General features: G+C 32.7%; 3 protein-coding genes, 1 long non-coding RNA gene and 1 other non-coding gene across 10 annotated transcripts in view; 3 read left to right on the top strand and 2 right to left on the bottom strand.

The window, feature by feature from the left end:
* LOC107073054 (uncharacterized) overlaps positions 1 to 8,868 on the top strand; it is a 32,606-nt gene extending 23,738 nt beyond the window's left edge. The window contains exons 11-18 of one of the 4 annotated variants that reach the window (XM_015333467.2): positions 67 to 492; positions 4,256 to 4,410; positions 4,645 to 4,832; positions 4,931 to 5,033; positions 5,154 to 5,315; positions 6,206 to 6,438; positions 6,509 to 6,720; positions 6,859 to 8,868. In XM_015333467.2, coding sequence (XP_015188953.2) covers positions 67 to 492; positions 4,256 to 4,410; positions 4,645 to 4,832; positions 4,931 to 5,033; positions 5,154 to 5,315; positions 6,206 to 6,438; positions 6,509 to 6,720; positions 6,859 to 7,016 — 1,637 coding nt within the window. In that variant the 3' untranslated portion in view covers positions 7,017 to 8,868. Of the gene's footprint in view, positions 1 to 54; positions 493 to 4,255; positions 4,411 to 4,644; positions 4,833 to 4,930; positions 5,034 to 5,153; positions 5,316 to 6,205; positions 6,439 to 6,508; positions 6,721 to 6,858 lie in introns of those variants that run through there. The other 3 variants (XM_015333466.2, XM_089171563.1, XM_089171564.1) reach the window with 3 other exon arrangements.
* LOC149032845 (uncharacterized) lies at positions 3,614 to 4,286 on the bottom strand. The gene is made up of 2 exons (XR_016176260.1): positions 4,147 to 4,286; positions 3,614 to 3,717 (listed from the first exon to the last, which is right to left on the bottom strand). It is a non-coding gene; the product is annotated as an uncharacterized LOC149032845 (long non-coding RNA).
* LOC107073055 (leucine-rich melanocyte differentiation-associated protein) lies at positions 7,430 to 10,618 on the bottom strand. The gene is made up of 4 exons (XM_015333469.2): positions 10,422 to 10,618; positions 10,043 to 10,270; positions 9,121 to 9,505; positions 7,430 to 9,035 (listed from the first exon to the last, which is right to left on the bottom strand). The coding sequence occupies exons 1-4, from the start codon at positions 10,479 to 10,481 to the stop codon at positions 8,956 to 8,958; spliced, it is 753 nt and encodes a 250-aa protein (XP_015188955.1). The 5' UTR covers positions 10,482 to 10,618; the 3' UTR covers positions 7,430 to 8,955.
* Positions 10,619 to 10,710: 92 nt separating this feature from the next.
* On the top strand, positions 10,711 to 10,782 carry TRNAP-AGG (transfer RNA proline (anticodon AGG)). The gene has a single exon. It is a non-coding gene; the product is annotated as a tRNA-Pro (tRNA).
* Positions 10,783 to 14,252: 3,470 nt separating this feature from the next.
* Positions 14,253 to 18,287, top strand: Fer1 (48 related 1). Of its 3 annotated transcripts, XR_016176290.1 has the most exons (4): positions 14,258 to 15,381; positions 15,519 to 15,856; positions 16,168 to 17,831; positions 17,902 to 18,287. XR_016176290.1 is itself a non-coding variant. In XM_089171580.1 (3 exons), exons 1-3 carry the CDS (start codon positions 15,107 to 15,109, stop codon positions 16,305 to 16,307), a joined length of 750 nt encoding a protein of 249 aa, XP_089027706.1. In that variant the 5' UTR covers positions 14,253 to 15,106; the 3' UTR covers positions 16,308 to 18,287. The 3 variants fall into 3 exon arrangements, 2 of the variants coding, with proteins under 2 accessions (XP_089027706.1, XP_015188930.1); XM_089171580.1 differs by having other exon boundaries at positions 14,253 to 15,381; positions 15,519 to 15,853; positions 16,168 to 18,287; XM_015333444.2 differs by having other exon boundaries at positions 16,168 to 18,287.
* Positions 18,288 to 19,002: the final 715 nt, after the last annotated feature.

The raw sequence follows: 19,002 nt of genomic DNA, 5'->3' as shown, positions 1-19,002 counted from the left end.
AGTAGTAATACCAGTAGGATTATGCCAATCGTATTTGAAAATATATAAAATTAGGTGCATCGGCAGGTGACGAGGATACCGAGGACGAATTAGAATACGGTGGTGAATCGCGTGCCACAACTCTACCTCGTGGCATGCAATCAGCATTAAGCGCAGCTACCAATTCTCTACCACGTTTACCAGCTTCTACTACGACAACTGGCTTGACAACAACATCAACGACCTCATCCCAAATGCACAAAGCGCATAGCGTTTATCATTTTCTACCGCAACACAGTGGCGTGAAATCGGCCAGATATCGACCGCCCGGTTTTGCTAGGAACAGTAACGTAACGGGAGCTATCATTGGTGCCGGTGGTGGTGCTGCTGCTGGTGCTGGCCCTAAACGAGCGGTCAGTGCACCGGGTTTACAAGTCTCAGGATCGCAAAGTTCAGCTGCCAAACGGGACAATTCTAGATCTAGAAGACAACAGGCAATATCACTAACGCCTGGTAAGTTTACTGAATGTTTTTTTAATCTCTTAGGCATAGGCTGAATTTGAATAGGGTTTACGGTTGCGTCAGGGTTCAAAGAAAATTGCGGGTAAATATGTACCGAACAATGCTTTTGTTAACTTTAAAAATTGATATAATATTACGACGTAGTTTTCTTTGTTTTGTAAATGATAAAGAATTTCGTTAAAACGTGATAAGAACAAAGTTATTAGACAGAAACTACAAATGGTATATGCATATATAATACATGTGTTAAGTTCGTAAAGTTTGCCGTTTGAACGTAACAGGTGTAACACGCGTTGCATCCCATATCTAAACTTTCTCTCTCTCTCTCTCTCTCTCTTTGTTGTTTCCCTCTCTCGTCCAGCAAACTAATCGATAATCCAACGTGAGGTCGTGGCCTGCGTATGCGTACACTGTTCGACTTTTCTGAACGTTTCTCATATATCTTTTTTGCACGTGTGATTCATCCTCGTGAATTGTTTGCTTGAAATAAAATTATTAAACACTTATTGTTTTTATGAATAAACATAAAAGTGTTATTTGAACACTTTGAATATTGAATAATTTTCATTGAAATGTTTATTATCTTTAATCTCAGTTTTACGTCTACGTCGTAAAATTAATCTCATGGGTAGAGTCGTGTAATTAATCAAACATTTTCCTATTATTCTTGTTGTTTGTAGTTTATATTTAAAAGTAAGAAAGGGAGAGAGAGGGTGCGTGTTAAAAGATAATGCGACGTTGTTTTATCTAAGGATATTTATAATAATTGAATTTACACATGAGTTGTCTTAATCTTTTTCTATCTTTCTCTGTACCGATGAAATTATCTTGCCACTCCCCTCTATGGTCGCTGCTGCTTCGACAGATCAATAACTGAGAAAACTGACGTAACTCGTATAACCCCCATAGAAAATTGATGACAAACGAGTGATGGAAAAATATATGACTTGTCTCTTTAATATATACAATATTTTCTATTACAAATGATAATAATGATTTTGTTTAATTATATAAAACAAAGTTTATTTAGTTTGATTATTATTTGAAAAAAAAAAAATATAATAATTTCACTTTGTAGATGATATTTTTCCTTGCTCTAATAATTCGTAGAGACATTCTTGACTGTCTCAACACAATGAGAGAGAATTTCACTTGAATTCATGTTAAGAGAAAAAAAAAGATGAAGATTTGTTTTGAGGTTCATGGGATACGACAGTTTGTTCGAATATTTCTCGTGCTCGTTTCGTAATGTTAAAGAGAAAACTTAAATACCCTAATACAAAAGTTGGCATATACCTAAAAACACATCATCTGTATACGAGCTGTGTTTGTGTTCATTCATTCTTACTAGTGTAACCGGGTTACCTGAATAACTTCTCGCTTAGCAAATGTCTTCAACAATTTTCGCTTAGCTTTGTTATTCGATCGGTCGATCTTCAATCTGAATATTGGAATATGAAAAATTAATTGAAATTAATTAAAAAAAAAAACAAAGTAAACTTTCATTAATAAGTGTAGCTTGTGTAGACAAACGGTAAAAGTGAAAACCTTTCTACGTGTTAGCATATTTTGTTCTCTTAGTTTCTTTCATGCAATATAGAAGCTTCGAAAGCGAGTTATTTCATTATATTCAACGATAATCCTATCTACTACAACACACGTGACGATCTATCGCAAGAGGGAAAGGTTAATTAACAACGTGGGACATATTAAGTTTTTAATTAATTCAAGGTAAAAAGAAAGAAAAAATTGAAAGAAAAATATAACGGCTGAAAAGACTATCCTTTGCCGTTCATTTCAAAATTGTCTTTGCAAAAACATTCATTATTATTCAATACAATTATTCCAATTTATCATTAAACAATAACAAAACAAAACAAAACAAAACAAAAATAGAAAAATGAATTTCCATAAACGCGTTGATCACTTTCTCTCTTTGCAAATTCAAATTGACACGATAAATTAAATTAGATTGAAGGATTTAATCAATTGTTCATCCACGGATGCATAGAATTCAAAGTAATTAATATTAATACATAATAATAATCGTGAATCCTGTCGTGTTTATGTAAATTACGAAAGTCAACTTTCTCACCGAAAGCGTTAGCTAGCTAGCTAGGTACCTTACTAGCTAGATGATCGTTCAGAGTTTACCTTGACACGGATTTTCTTCAAACATAGTTCTTAGACATTGCAATCTCGTATCTACGATGTCGTCTACCATATACAAAGTCATTGAAAAATCATTTCTTTGCAAGTTTATTCGTATCTTCCGTTATTCCCAAAGATTATTGTTATAAACGTTATCTTACAAATTTCATCATAGATCAAACTTTATTTCATATTGAATGATTTTATTAACGCGTCCTTCACCGGTGACTGACACGTTCAACTGGTTTCTTATTTAAAGTAAAGTGCATGGCCTGACGTGACGTAAAACGTAAAAATGAAAGAATTAGAAAAAAAAAATAAACTTTTCGAACTATGATGATAGGTTTTTGATGACCTTGAACGCGGAAGTTTTAACATATTATTTTGTGTTCATGGTAACGAGAAAAGGCAGGAAATTGAAATCAGCTTTATCAGTGTTGCTCTCGTTCCGTCTGGCAGATTATAAGAAGTGTGACTTTGGACAAAACGAGCTCGTTAGTACCACGAACAGTTTTGTTCTCCAACAGTTTGGATCCATATTCTCATACGTGTGTGTGTGTGTGTGTGTTTGTGTTTGCTTTTTCTTCGTTGCAATTACACGTTTTGTTTATTTCACAAATTAACTGACGAGAGATCATTTTTATTTTTTATCTAAAATCTACTTTCCAATTCAAAGCTGTTAATCGTGTTCTTCATTTAAGGGATGTGTGTGTTTTCAAATGCTTTGAAAAAATTACTCGAGTAGGCAAATTGCGTTGAAGGGTTCTTGTTATTCAAAACTTTCAAAGTGTTGGACAAATAACAAGCTGATTTTGAAAGTGGTGTTCTTTCTGTGTGTGTGTGTTTTTTTTATTAGCATACTTGTATATCAAAAAAAAAAAATGTTTAAAGATTCTCGTTATTCAACATTTAAAACGCAAAAGTATTATTCGTCTGAGGATAATGTTGGACGAATTAAAAATTGTTTTACGAAATGGTGTTCTTCCTGTTGTATCCCAACGTATTCTTCAACTTCTTCATCCTCGTCAAAGAAAGAAGAAATTTCTTCTGTGACTATTGCATCTTCTGGAAAGTTAAAAAACGAGGATGAAATACTACAAGAAGAAGAGTGGAACGATTTCGAAACTAATGAGAAAACTCGTAGAAGACGAAACTTTCTTTCCTTTAATGATCAATCGAAAGATGCCAAAGTTTTTTATAGTTCTCAGAGTTTAAATCTTCAGAGTAATGTTATTTATCAAAAAGAAAAGGAAAGAAAATTATCATCTAATTCGGATACCGAACCGATATTAATTGATTCACCGATTTTATATAAAAAGAATCCAAAAAATGTTACGTTTCTTTCGGATGATAATAAAATAAACCAAGTTGATAGTACGAATCAACAGACAAATATCGCTATTACTATCGAGAAAATCAAATTTAGTTGGTTTATTAAATATATTTATATTAATAATATTATCTTAAAAATAACTGACCAGATAAATACTTAACAATTTGATTTGTAATGTTGTTTTTTTTTTTCTTTGTAAATTTCTTTATCCTATTAAAAGATAAAACAAGATAGAAAGAGAATGATGATATATTTTGTGTTGTTTTGCAGATGATGGAAGTAGTTTGTCAGAGGCGTGCAGTACGCCAATCATCGGTGCCGGTTCGCGTGCTGCTTCTAGTCACACGGTCATGGATATGGACGATATGGATCCTGGATTGCATTCTGGACATCTCGCTACTCGTGCTTCTTTGTCCAGCCTTGGAGTGAGTACACGTCATCCCATATATAAGTCTCTTCCACGCCTTTAAAACTCGAATACGATTGCAAGTGAAAGTTCAATTCCGACCGATTTGCGTAGCACGAATAACTCGCAGCACCAGAACACTAATCCCTATGTTGCAAAAAAACAACGTATTTTTATATATTAATATTTTAATTGTACAATTAATGATGATGATGATGATGATGATGATTTTTTTGTTTTTTTTTTATTTTAGGCACGATCAGATTCAATGGCATCGGTTTACAGTGGTGCAGGTGAAGGTAGATGCTGTAGATCGGTAGTTGTTACCGGTGAAGTTGAATTTGCATTGCAATACGATTACAAACATCTCACGTTTGAGGTGCACGTTACCAAATGCAAGAATCTCGCTCCAGTCGACGTCAAACGAAAACGATCAGATCCGTAAGTCTCTTATGAAACAAACACAACCTGAAAATGAAAAACCTTTACCAAATTTTGTATGATTTTGTTGTTGTTGTTGTTGTTGTTTTCTAACACAGATACGTAAAGGTCTATCTCCTGCCGGATAAATCTAAAAGCGGTAAACGTAAAACTAAAGTGAAGAAGCACACATTGAATCCTGAATTTAACGAAACATTAAAGGTGAGCAATAAAATGATCAATTTAATGACTATCGTACGATAGGATATATTTTTGCTCGTGTTAGTTTGTATCGTGTCCTGCATGAGAATTAGATTTGGTTCGCCACAAACGACGTTTCAGTTTCACATGAGCTTGAGCGGTTTGGAGACAAGGACGTTATGGCTGACAGTATGGCACTCTGACATGTTTGGAAGAAATGATTTTCTTGGAGAAGTTAGAATGCCATTGGAGAATAAAATTTTCGACGATCCTACACCAAGATGGTATCCACTTCAGGAAAGAGTAAGTTTTTCGTTAATCCTTACGTTATAGAATTGTTTTTTTTTTTTTTTTTCAAGTGAAAACTTCTTGAGAATCAAGCTCATTTGAAAAATTGTTAAATGGAAAAACGTGAAGCTTGGTTTTTTTCTTTTTCTTTTTTTTTTTTTTGAGAAGTTTTTACTTTTACCATGTGTGATTTGCACACATCTGTTTGTTTTTCTCTGGTCTAACTGTTCAACGATTAAAAACGCTAATCGCGTACGACAGTAAGTGCAATAATTCGTCATGTTTGAAATATATAATATCCATAGATATATTTGGTGCATTTCATTTATTTCAATATAATATACTTGAATATTATATTTAATAATTCAGAACATTGAATGTTCTTTCAATTTTGTATCACGTTATTATATAATACACATTGTTCATAATTAACAAGCACGTATCAAAATGTGCATAGAGTGTTCACCCCTTTTATTATTATTATTTTTTTTTTTTTAAATACGTTAGTTCTATCTTAGCGAAACACCTTAGTTTTTTTTCTTTTGCACGTTGTGTATGCAATTATAATAATAATAATAATGCGAACATATATCTCTCGAGCATGACGACGATTTTTTTTTTTTTCTTTCCACTGCTGTACTTGCGATTAAAATTGTTTGCACCGTTATTATGAAGCTTCAATTTATAATTCCACGCTAAAATAATATTACTTAAAAAAAAATAGAATCATATTTTGTATATTTCCAACGAAAATAATAATAATAATAATATTAATAATAATCTTCAACAACATTAAAGACATTTATTGATTAAATTGATGATGAATTTGTGTGTGTGTGATGTTCGAGGGTGATGTACCGAAAATGATGTACCGTTATTCAACCGGATTAACTATTTATTCGCAGACAGAACCATTCGACGACCCGATAGCTTACAAAGGTGAAGTAATCGTTGGTTTGAAGTTCGTACCACCTGATCCAGCTCAACAACAGGAACGTGAGTTGGGCTCCGATCACAAGGGTGCATCCAAGTCGAGAAAAAATTGGAGTCGTGGTGCATTGCACGTTCTCGTCAAGGAAGCTAGAAATTTGCAAACCAGGGCAAAGAATTCGGGAACTTGTGATCCCTTTTGCAAAAGGTATATTATTATTATTATTGTTATTGATTTTATTCTATAGACGTAAGACATGATTATTTTGAATTCGTAGTTACCTGTTACCTGACAAAGGTCGGTCAGGTAAACAAAAGACTGGTGTAGTTCGTCGATCAGGTGGTTCACCAGTATGGGGTCATACTTTCATCTACAAGGATGTCAGTTTGCAAGAGTTAGCTGAACGAGGACTTGAATTAACGGTATGGGATCACGATCGTATCGCAAGTAACGAGTTCTTAGGTGGTGTACGTTTCAATCTTGGTACAGGTACGTGACTATAATAATTCAATGAAATAATTGTGTAGATTATTTATAGATTAATTATTTCAACAACAACTACTATCGAACAACTACATCTAATTTGAGATGTTTCCTTTTGTATTATTTTGTATTTTTCCTTTGTAGGAAAACATTATGGTAAACAAGTTGATTGGATGGACGCAACGGGACGTGAATTATCATTATGGCAAAGTATGCTCGAAAGGCCTAATTTCTGGGTCGAAGGTGCAGTAACCTTAAGGCCAAATCTACACAACCATGGAAAATCTACTAATGGTTCTTAAGGGATCATCCTTGTTTTATCTTCATGAATTATGATCGAAGTTATTATTTTTAGGTTCGATACTTATTCTTTGTTCTTTCAAGCCAATTCTATAAAATCGATTATGATGATGAACTTCCCATATAAATAATAACATATAGAATTTTAGTTAATCGATATGATGTAAATAAATGAATTAGGCGAGAATTAGGTCTCGTTCTTCGACGATAGATGATTATTAAATCAGTGCCTTTTTTCGGGAGAATAAATGAATTAAAACAAAAAAAAAAACAAAAAAATAAAGGAATTGGAAAAGAATGAAAGAAAAAAAATATACTCCTTCTTAAGGGCACACGAAAGTGTTTTCAAATGTATATGAAACGAGACCGTCCGTGTTTCAAACGGTCGATAGAATAATTTAATTATTTTCTTTAAAAAAAAAAAAAAAAAAAAAAACAACTTTCTTATTTTATATAAAATATATATAAGTTATTTGTTATTCTTTTTGAATTTTAATTCATTTTATTTGATTGCTTTTGTTTGAATAAAAATGATGAAAAAAAAAACAAAGAAGAGTGCCAAAAGAATAAATAAAAAAAGAAACTCTCGCCGTTTGAAACACAGAACGCATTACCGTATTAAAAAATTATTAATAAATAATAATAATAAATAATAAATATCGTATACGGCCAACACACTTACCTTTCTTTTTAAAAGAAAGATGCTTCCAGAGTGTACAATACTATTAACGATTATACGAAGGATAGAAATATTATTTTGTTTAATTTCTATTGTCCATCGTTGGACACAAATTCACGGAACGGTATATTTAAGGATTATTAAATATCACCGATTACCGATATGAACAAAATATAAAACAACTAGGTATATATATATATATTTATATAAATAATATCCATATAGATGTGTTATATTTATACATATATATATATATTGAAATATATTAATCTCAAAAAAATGTGTTAGAGAAATGAAAGTTTCTCGTATCCTCGGTGAATTTATTTTTATTCGAAAATTATTGTTATATTTCGTAATGAAAGAGACAAACATATTTACCGAATATAATAACGCGATCATTAGTATATAATTATTATTATAAATAATATTATATAATTTCCATCTGTTCTTATATGTTTGATTACAGGAACAAATTGTAAGGCTGAATCGATGTATTCGTACTTAAAAAGAAAAAGAAAGAAAGAAAAAAAACAGAAAAAAAAACATACACATTCTCGTAGAGGGATATCTTCTTCAATTATTACGTATTACTATAATTAATAATATTAATAATAATAATAATAATGTTAACGATTAATAAGAGATACCATAATCGCGTAAAACTCGTAGAGTTTAATCGTGTAGTGTAATTTTTTTAAACAACAGGGTTATCGATTATAAACTATAAACTGCCTTTTACCATATACATATATGTTAACATACACACACATATATACATATATATACATAGTATATATTTCATATAGAAATTCGTATGGTGCGCAGAATGGAGGGGAAAAAAATGAAGTAAAGTTAATAAAATGTGTTGTGTGCGTGTCAAATATATATTGTCAAATTCAAAATATAATATACATACTTTGTGAAAAAGAAAATGAAATATAAGTGAAAAAATACAAGGGATAGCTGAAACAGCAAAATACAAGGAGTAATAATGAATTAGAAACAAATGAAATGATGCATGGGGACACCACTTTTTCTCTTTGTCTCTTTTCGTTATATACACGAATTTGTTGCGTATTATAATAATATCTCGTTCTAATATGAGAGTACATATTATTGTGTACATTTAAGGACCAATACTATTAAAAAGGAAGATCGAAAGTTTTTGCGATAAATTGTTGACATTTGTCTTTTTTTTCTCTCTCTCTCTCTCTCTCTCTCTCTCTCTCTCCTCAATTTAAAGATCATTGCTAAACATTCATTCATAGGTCCTTGTTGAAAATAAATCTATTACCTTCGGAATTTTTTCCAGAATAACGATACTTGCATTTTCCAAATGCACCTGTGTGTTTGTTTTAATTGACAAAAAATAATTATTAGATCAATTAGATTTATTTAGGATTTGTAATTGATGATAATTTGCATACCTCGGTGTTCTTGAGGTGTACGATTGGTAACTGGTAATGGTGTATATTTGATATTAAAACAAACATCGTCAAACTCATTAGGAAGTGGTACGGTAATGACATTATTGTTTGATTTATTGGAGAATACTTTAACAGTTCTCATATATCTTCCACGATTTTCCGCATCAATTCTTTCTTTTTGAGTGATTTGACGTGAATCGAGAAACCTTAATGTCGATGGTAAAACATATATTGCATAAAGCCTGTAACGTTCGTAATCATTTTCATCGGTTGACGTTGGATTTGTCAATTGATCGGGACATCCTGGATTTCCTAAAAGACTCACGTAATTTATCATAGGACAACATTGTCGTATTTTTTCTAATGCTTCATCTATATCGGTTATCTGAAAAATAAACAATCCTTTTTTTTTTCATTTCATTTCATTTTCTATTTGACAAATATTTCCAAAGAAATTCTTTTCAACTCGCAAATGCTTTGAATCAAAACTAAAGACCCTGAGAATTGATTTCTTTATCTGTAAACACTTATTTTTATCGAAATGTAACGATAACGGAGTTACGAAGTGAACGACCGAGAATTCCCTAGCGATAATCTGACATAAGAAATTATGAATGCGTATCTCGCGTGCATGAAGTATTCCCATATTTGATCATGTTTTTCCTTTCCTCATTTAAAACGTACAGCCTTCTCGTCTTGAATAATCATATTATTATAATCTAATCTACGTTATCTAACTCTCGGTCTATCATTTTTTACTACTCATTTATTGTTAAATTCAAATAAAACTATGTTTTAGCTAGTGTTTTCAAGAGTTCATTTCTATCAATACAACAACTGTATAAATAAATCTTTCAACTATTAGCTATAAAGATAAAAATAAATAAATAAAGGATGCACATTGGAAGCATTAGGAACCAACCTTATTGTTATTCAGGCTTAAAGTAGTCAAATAAGGCATAGACGGTAGAGTTTTTAGATCGCGAAGTTGATTATTATCCAATATCAATTCCTTTAGCCTAAAGAAATCCTTTAATCCCGTAATCGATGTTAATTCGTTGTAAGAAATGTCCAAACTCAAACAAGTACAACCAACAACACGGACCAATCCTCCGGGAATTTTTTCTGCCCGTTGTCCAGTGTACCAAGCCTAAAGAAAGAGTCGTTGAAAACAGGCAGAAAAAAAAAAGAGAAAAAGAAAAAAGAACAATAATCAATGATAGATCATTTATTTTTTTAACGATTCACTAACTTTCCTTCCATTATTTTCGTACGTTTAGATTAATTCACGAACGTATTACCCGTTCACCGTCGATCGTCAATGCACTCCTATTAAAATCTTGATGCTTTTCTTCAGCCATCTTGTACCACTGTGTATGTCAAATATGTGCGTCGTATAAAATATTGTAATCCGAGATTACATTTTTCTCAACCGACGACAAACAACACCAGACAAACAGAGAGAGAGAGAGAGAGAGAGAGAGAGAACTGTTAGTTTCTTGAATGATTCGTGTTGGCAAGGTTGTCATCAATTTTTTTCATAAATTTATTCCTACTTTTAAAATATATTTTTCATTCAACCAACAACACGGCTCGTTGGTCTAGGGGTATGATTCTCGCTTAGGGTGCGAGAGGTCCCGGGTTCAAATCCCGGACGAGCCCAGTGTTCTTTTTTTGTTCCTTTATTTTTTATTTTTTCTATACACAGTTATCTACATTAAATAATATTTGTGTTATTTATTTATTTATTTATTTATTTATTTATTTATTTATTTATTATAAAGCAATGCAATTTGATAATCATGAAATACATCAAAGTATTTTGTATATGTTAATATTACTGTAAAAAATAGTCGATAAATTATCGACGGGGCAACTTGTTGGACTGTCTGACAGACATCAAAATGTTCGACTACTAGTAAATAATTTATCTTAACTTTAACACATACTTGCAGATGGTGTTTCGATTAACTTTTATTTCATATATTTATGAATAAAAGAAGAACATGTGTGCATATCACAAGAAGTGAAACCTTCAAATAAACAAGTTTCGAGGATAATTTATTATATAATATTATTATAATATTATTTGTACTTTTCAATTGTAATTATTTATTTAATTATTAATTTAATTATAAAAATGCGCGCCTGTTCATATGCAACCCTCCGTACACACTTTGAAAATGTTGCTTGCGAGCGCCACCTGTTGGGACGGAATTTTTGTTCACTCCAAACTGTTCATACACACATGTATCACGGGTTGCCTATCTTTCGGGCAGACAAAAATTCCGTTCCAACAGATGTCGCTCGCAAGCAACATTTTCAAACTGTGTCTGGAGGGTTGCATTCATTCAGGCCCCGCGCATTTTTATAATAACTACAAAGAAAGTAAAGATAAAACAGTTTGAAAAATGTTTGCAAATTCTAAAGAAGTTTCACTTCAATAATTTTTAATATATAATAATAAACATTTCGTCATTGAAAGAAGTTAATTACGTGTGCATATGTTCCCAATATTGGGAATTGAAGAGGATATTGTTTATACAAGCACATGTTGTTAGAAAAATATGAATGCCTCTTAACGAACGTTGATAAGAATCTTCAAGAATAAAATATGTATTAGAAATAAATGGAAATGATATTTATTGGCCAATCTGATTAGATGTCAAAATCGATTGATTTGGTTAGAGTAGGAGGATTCTTATCAGACGACTCACAACTTACGACTCATGCACTTACGTAAGCACGTGTAACAAAGGTATCAAGCACCTGTCTAATGTGTACTCGCATATCCGGTAAGACTGTTTCCGGTATGTAGGGGATGGTACCCCCTATGGTGTCCTCTCATCGAAGACCCCTCCAAACAGGGTACGACCCCCCAAAACCTTCCACGCTCCAATGCTTTACTCTTTCTATCTCTCTATTTTCCTAACCCTAGAAACGTTTTGTGGTATTCCCCTACCTAGTGGTTAAATTCTCCATACGTGTTTTTCTTTTTATTTTTTTTTTTTTTGTTCTCGTATATTCGACGGGAATGTGTGTTTGAAATCATAATAGATCATTCTACTACGGTGTTGCTGATAATTATTAATATTTCTATACAATTTGCTTCTTCTTTTTGTTTTGTATATCAAAATGAAATAGTTTAAAATTATATTAAATCAATAGATATATCATCATACTCATACTACGTTTAGTTTACTAGGATACTATGTAAACTTAGTGTTTAAGATTTAGATGATCATCATGAGTTGTCTTCTTCTCTTTTATATCTAGGATGATGTTTCATGAAGATTATTTAAAAAGGGAGAAGAAGATCGAGAGCAAACACTAATCGATTTCACACTCCCGTTGAGTATAAATTAATAGACACTTAAGGGTCCGAGGCGTGTCCTCGATAGGTACCAGGATGTTTCAAGGGTGTTACACCAAACCAGGTGTTACTTGTGCTCGTGCGAGGATGCACCGTTATGAGAAGAGTCCCTCTCCCTCTCTACAGGGCTGAAATATAAACGTTCCAAATGGAAAACAGGATTTTCCTTAAGCTTTACCATTTCATCTATCATTTACAAAAGGTTTATTTTATAAATTGTTACATCTCATAAAATATCCTTTTATACAATTAATGATTTATCATTTTTCTTCTGTCATAGATTTAATAAAATAATAAAATCATTGAAAATTCAATGAAAAAACAAACATTTATTCAAGATGGGTAGATTAAAGTACATACGATCAAGATGAAAATATTCGTGGGGTTAGGAGAGGATATCGAGGATTTCAATCTGGTTTTCCCCTCTACTGAAAGATTTATCTTTGAATCTGCAGAAGATGAAAATAAAAAAAAAACACAAAACTTTTTTCGACACAATAGAGACACGTCCCGTTGGAGTATTTTCATTTGGGATTATGACAAAACGTGGATGGGACCTAGGAATACTTGAAATCTATCTATGTTACGGTCAATATATATACTTCAGGTATATTTCAAAAATATAATTTAACATTTATTATAGAAACTTATTTAAAAATCATTGAAAAATGTAAAATCTATCTTAAGTGACGTGTACAACTTTAATGCATAGCGTGAGAGAAATAATAGCATTCGTGGGAACCAGAAACGAATCATCAAACGTTTTCACGATTTTTTCTCTCGAGAAGAGAGGATCGCAGATGTTAAGGATAATAATTCATTCTCCGTGTTTTCTCATAGAAAAAAAAGGAAGATTCATTGCCCCATCAGAATTAAAACCATTTTAACTAATCATCCAAATTTAATGAACTTTGCACGAAACTATTTGTTGTTTATTACAAAAAGAGAATTCATATTTATTAGGCTGATTTTATCTAGTTGATAAATAAAATAGAAATTAGAAATAAAGGAGGCAAGTGTCGAGCAGTAAAATGAACAAGAACGGAAATCAGGACTAATGTTATCCACGTGCGTGACGCGTGCTATGAAAACATTGCATAAGGGTTGAACCCAAGAGTTAAGTATTTCGGCGACATTTGGCCTTAGTCGAGTAACCTATAATTATGCGGTTGAATACAGGTACCTAAATATAATCTGATTTGAAAATCTACTCGATTATCTTTACCTCTAAATTGTCCTAATCAAAAATGACAAAGTTTGCAAAGGTAGATAAATCATGAATTTCATTCGAACCAAACTATAATAGTTTAACTATACCTTGACTATGAATAAATCGATGTTGTATAAGTTGACAGAAAACACCAATTTCAAATGAGCACAATTGAATGAGTTGGGAATACAAAATCCTAAAACTAACCCAGATTTTTAAAGATGATAGAATTTTCATTAAGATATACTTATGGTTTCGTACAAATTTTGCGGAATCCCCATAGATAAGAATATATATATAAGCACCATATAGAAAAATATACTAGCGTATGATATATATGATGGAAACACGAATTACGTTGCTCCTTATCAGATCGATGAAGAGGCGTCACCGCTACCCCAGCAACGGCAACGAGGGGGTAGAGGCATTCTCCGTTGACTACCCCTGCACTCCCTGCACTCCCTGCACCCCCGCCTTCAGTGCCGCCTCACGACGAATGGGGGTCGTGCTTTGGGCTTTCAACCCCCAACATTGGCAATGTTAGAGTGAGATGGGAGAAACCTGGGAGCATGGCTTCCGCCTTTCCTCACGGTTTTCACGTATTTCAGTTACGATCGGAAGTTTAGAGTGTTGGTCATCATCATACCTAAATTCTATCGAGATAAGTGATTATGTCAATGTGATTATACCAATCTAAAACTAACGTAACAAAACGAAAATAGTTTTTTTTATTTTTGAGGGGTTATTGTTTTTAAAAAAAAAATCCAAAGTAATAAAATATTTGGTCAGTGATTGGCACAAATACTTTTAGAAATGTTGTAAAAGGTGTGTGTGTGTGTGTGTGTGTGTGTGTTTGTTAAAAAATAAGAGATGAACATGAAGAGTAAAAATTGAAAATCTGAAAATGGTGTTCGCCAGTAGACTAAAATTTGGTGAACAATCGTTATCATCGTAGTAGAACTGAATAATTCGGCAAATAATCTTCGACGCGTGTCCTTGGACACGTGTCGGTGTTTAGAAATATTTTCTTGACACGCGTCGACCAATTGTGACACGTGTCACGGCTATTTGCTTATCTGAATCGCACGTAAAATCCTTTGCTAGTGTATCTCACGAAGGATGATTTTTCAAATTCCTCGACTAATACTGCTCGAATTTCTACTTGAACACGAACGAAAACATTGCGTTTATTCAATTAATCTTTTTTATTATTATGTTCTTCGAAAATTTGATTATTAATCACAGGGATGTGTATAGAGAAGAAAACAATTGAAAGTCTAATCGAAAGGATGAAGAAGAAAAAGGAAGAAATAATATAACTAAATTATATTTCATTTGATACGATATCATCAGATTTGGATTATCGTTTGAAAGAATAACGAAATAAAATAAAAAAGAGGAAAATGTATTCCATGGACAATTTGGAATTGGACATAATGAATCGTCAATATTTATACGAGGCGCATACTTTTCTTGGTAATCCAGGAATTCCAGCATTACCTGCACATTATGGTACCCAAACTACGGCAAGCCTTCCAACGATTACATCGCAATTACCGTCTTATCCTTCCGGTAGTACCGGAAGCACCAGTGGTAGCGACGTTTATCCATACGACGAAAACAGCAGTGACAACGAAAGCGTTTATAGCAGTGATCAAGAAAATCATGCTGCCAGAGAGTAAGTATTTGTTCAAACAAATATTTCCAATCACATTTGAATTATATTTCGAACTTTCCTATTCGCATGAATTCATATCGAATTCGTCAGACATTTGATTATAATTTTGTATATGTTAAATATATTGAATAATTTAGACGAAGTAGAAGTCGAAGTCGAAGTCGTGGGAGTAGAAGAAACGGTGTAAGTGGAAAATGTCCAAGACAAGCTGTCCAACAACGACAGGCAGCAAACATGCGTGAGAGGCGACGGATGCAGAACATAAATGACGCGTTTGAAGGTTTAAGGGCTCACATACCTACATTACCTTATGAAAAAAGATTGTCCAAGGTGGATACTTTAAAACTTGCCATTGGTTATATTAAATTCCTCAATGAACTTGTTCGTGCTGATAAAGGCAACGATCCACTATCAGGAAACGGTGGTCATTCGAGGTGTTCCGGACGAGATGACACTAAGAAAATCATAGTCCGTGGTGAGATTAATTACAATTACAAATATTTGTCATTTCATTTAAGAAATATTTAAACAATACATTTGAACATACGAATATAATTTTATTTGACAGATTATTTTGTTGTATGTATCAGTAATCCACTCGTGAAACACCTGTCTCGCGTAATCTAACAAATACCGGATATCTGTCGCATGCAGGAAACCAATTGAAATTGCGTCTATAATTTTCTACATAATATTGTCGAATATGTTATTCAAAATTATTATATAGATTTTACCCTAACATCTATGAATTATCGAGTAGAATTAATTTAAAGAAAATGGTTTCAGGAAGCGGAGGTAATCCATTCATATCGCATTCTCTTTCTTGGTCAAGAGAATCGGATGTTTCAACGAACGGTACGATGTATGCAAAAGTTTGGACACCAGAAGATCCTAGAACATCTAAAACCGGCACGACCTACGAATAAATTTCTCTCTCTTTTAACTTTTCATCTCCATAGAAAAAGAAAAAGAAAAGAAAAGGAAGACTAACATAAAATACGAAATTTCGTAACGCGTGCGTGTTATTTAGTGTCTAAGAAGGCTACGAAATATTACCAAATATGAAAGTCAATCATCCTAGTCTTTCTTCGAAGAAAAACTTCAACCAAAAATTCAATCTAGTCTATAACTTGCTCGTCTAGTCGACTGAATCACAATGATGAAAATAAATGAAATGAGGATGAATTAAAGGAAAAACTTTTAGTGCAATCATAACGACGAACTGAACAAATTTCATTTATAACAAATAATATCAAATAAAAACCACAAATGTATCATTGGTTCATCATTATATACATAGAATATCGAGATACAAAACTGTAAATAAAAATTCTATATATATATCACTATAAAAAAAAAAAATTTAATGCATTTACTGCTCATCCTTTTTGTTTTTCGAAAGAATAACATTAATAATTTATTTGCAAAGAAGAAAAGAAAAATGGAAGGAAAAATAGGCGTAGTGGAATAAAATGGGCGGTGCATCGATACTGCGGCGTCGCGACGGCCTGCGTCGTCTCTGGGAGGAAAATAATGGCGACTACTACGACTACTACGACGACGGCTGTGTATCTTCCCACGACGTCGATCTTTTCTTCCTTCCTTATTCTCCTTCCTTTTCTTTTTTCCCCTTTTCATTTCTTTCTCATTTTCTAACAGGAATTACAACTAAAAGAACTTATTTCATCTTTTATCTTTTATCTATATCAAATTCTTTCTACACACATAAATGTCATATACATTTAGACACGCGTGTATATATTTCTTTACACGTATAGGTGTATATGACATTTTTAAATATACAATTTACAACCTAATGCAGAACTCTTTGATATTTAGAATGAAACATATATATTATATATATATATTAGATATTAGATATATAGAAAAGTTAGAAGTAGACATATTCTTAGTCGCTATCAGCTGTGAAAACATTCTTGTTTATAGACACCGTAGTACAATGAGGTGTAATTGAATCCGTATTACACACCGTGGGGGTGCCCGGTGCGCTTAACCCAAAATACACCAGACCAGACCCTTTTTCGAATCGAATCGAATCGGCCGTAGTACTACAGAGCTAGCGGAACGCCCTTTGCTACAGCTATATGAACAATTTGGAGGGTTAGAAAAAAGTTTGGTGGTGGTAGTGATGATACTTTTACTCTCTCCTACAAGAGGCGCGTTTTAATGGTGTTAGTAGTGGTGGTACTGCTGCTGTTTCTGTATTTAACGGTTCGAGAAATCGAAGGGGAGTCCACGTCGATTTGTGGACAATTAGGAACAATTTCCTTTTCTCTCAATAGAAAGAGAGAGAGAGAGAGAGAAAGGGCAAGGGAAAGGGAAAAAAAAAGGAAATATATCAACGTCATCTTCCTAGACATTAGCACATTCATTACAACCCTTTTTTTCTCAAGTGAAAACTTCTTTAGGATGGGTATGAATTAAAAAAGGTAAACAAACTTTATTATAATTATAAATATAAATTTATTAATATTTTAACTACAATCATTTACTTTACAGTTATCGGCGACTTCTCAGACCTACACATCGCTGCTATTGCACCAAGTTTAAAGGCACATTGATCTTCTCATGTGTGTTCTTCTCAAGTGTGCCAAATTTTCAACAAATCAGAGGACAAACGATTGCACTATCTCTTCCAACTCCTCCATCTCTTGCTGGAAACATATCCTGGTACTAAAAGGACAATCAGAAGACATCCAATGGATTTTTAACACACATCAGCGGCTCAAAAACAACGTACTACGTTTTACAGTTACATTTTTATATAAATTACAATTTATCTATGTTATAAATAAAATGTACATTACAGAATTGTAAAAAAAACCCTCTGTAAGAGATTAAAATGAATAAAATATACTTGAATGAAATGACAAAATTTGTTACGATTATTTCTATCTTGTTAAACTAATTCCTTAACAAAAAATCTCAACATTTATCAAAAAAATAATTGCAGAGTTTTAACATCTCAAGGTAAGTAATATCTTATTAATTTTTATCAATTCTGTACCTTAAATACTAGTTTTAAGACACGGCTTACAAGAACTGTTCGTAGCTCGATGCTAGAGTCTCGGATTCGTATCCGCGGATCGCGGGTTCGAATCCCGGCAGTCGAGAAAAATAAAATTTATTTTATTTTATTTAAATTTTCCGCGTGATGACGTCACGATGACGTAGTGAGGGTATGGGGTTTTCTTAAAGGGGTGTTAATACATCAGAACAGGGGTTGTGGCCAAGAAACTTTAGCCACGCCCCTTCTTACTTTTTCGAAAAATATTAACTCGTGCCACTTCCTCGCATATCATGTTCTCCTGTTACAAATTCAGATTTTCGACAAAATTTCGAAAATTTTCTCGAAAATTTGAATTTTTAACAGGATCACATGATGTGCAAGGAGGTATCCGGTTTTCATGCCACTTCCTCAGGTATCATGTTCTCCTGTTACAAAATTAATTTTTCGACAAAATTTCGAAAATTTTCTCGAAATTCTGGATTTGTAACAGGATCACATGATGTGCAAGGAGGTATTCGGTTTTCATGCCACTTCCTCAGGTATCATGTTCTCCTGTTACAAAATTAATTTTTCGACAAAATTTCGAAAAT

Source organism: Polistes dominula, unplaced genomic scaffold, assembly GCF_049000335.1.
Source record: "Polistes dominula isolate Pdom_NZ unplaced genomic scaffold, Pdom_raw_medaka contig_26, whole genome shotgun sequence".
NCBI lineage: Eukaryota > Metazoa > Arthropoda > Insecta > Hymenoptera > Vespidae > Polistes > Polistes dominula.
The sequence above is the reverse complement of the archived record's forward strand: the minus strand, read 5'-3'. Positions and strand labels throughout refer to the sequence as shown.

Excerpts from the sequence above, each read along its gene's own strand:
- LOC107073055 (XM_015333469.2), bottom strand. The coding sequence starts at position 10,481 with ATGGCTGAAGAAAAGCATCAAGATTTTAATAGGAGTGCATTGACGATC. Across the intron at positions 9,506-10,042 it reads TAAGCCTGAATAACAATAAG|ATAACCGATATAGATGAAGC; the intron begins GTTGGTTCCTAA and ends TTTATTTTTCAG. Across the intron at positions 9,036-9,120 it reads TACACCTCAAGAACACCGAG|GTGCATTTGGAAAATGCAAG; the intron begins GTATGCAAATTA and ends ACAAACACACAG.
- Fer1 (XM_015333444.2), top strand. The coding sequence starts at position 15,107 with ATGTATTCCATGGACAATTTGGAATTGGACATAATGAATCGTCAATAT. Across the intron at positions 15,382-15,518 it reads GAAAATCATGCTGCCAGAGA|ACGAAGTAGAAGTCGAAGTC; the intron begins GTAAGTATTTGT and ends TGAATAATTTAG. Across the intron at positions 15,857-16,167 it reads TAAGAAAATCATAGTCCGTG|GAAGCGGAGGTAATCCATTC; the intron begins GTGAGATTAATT and ends AAATGGTTTCAG.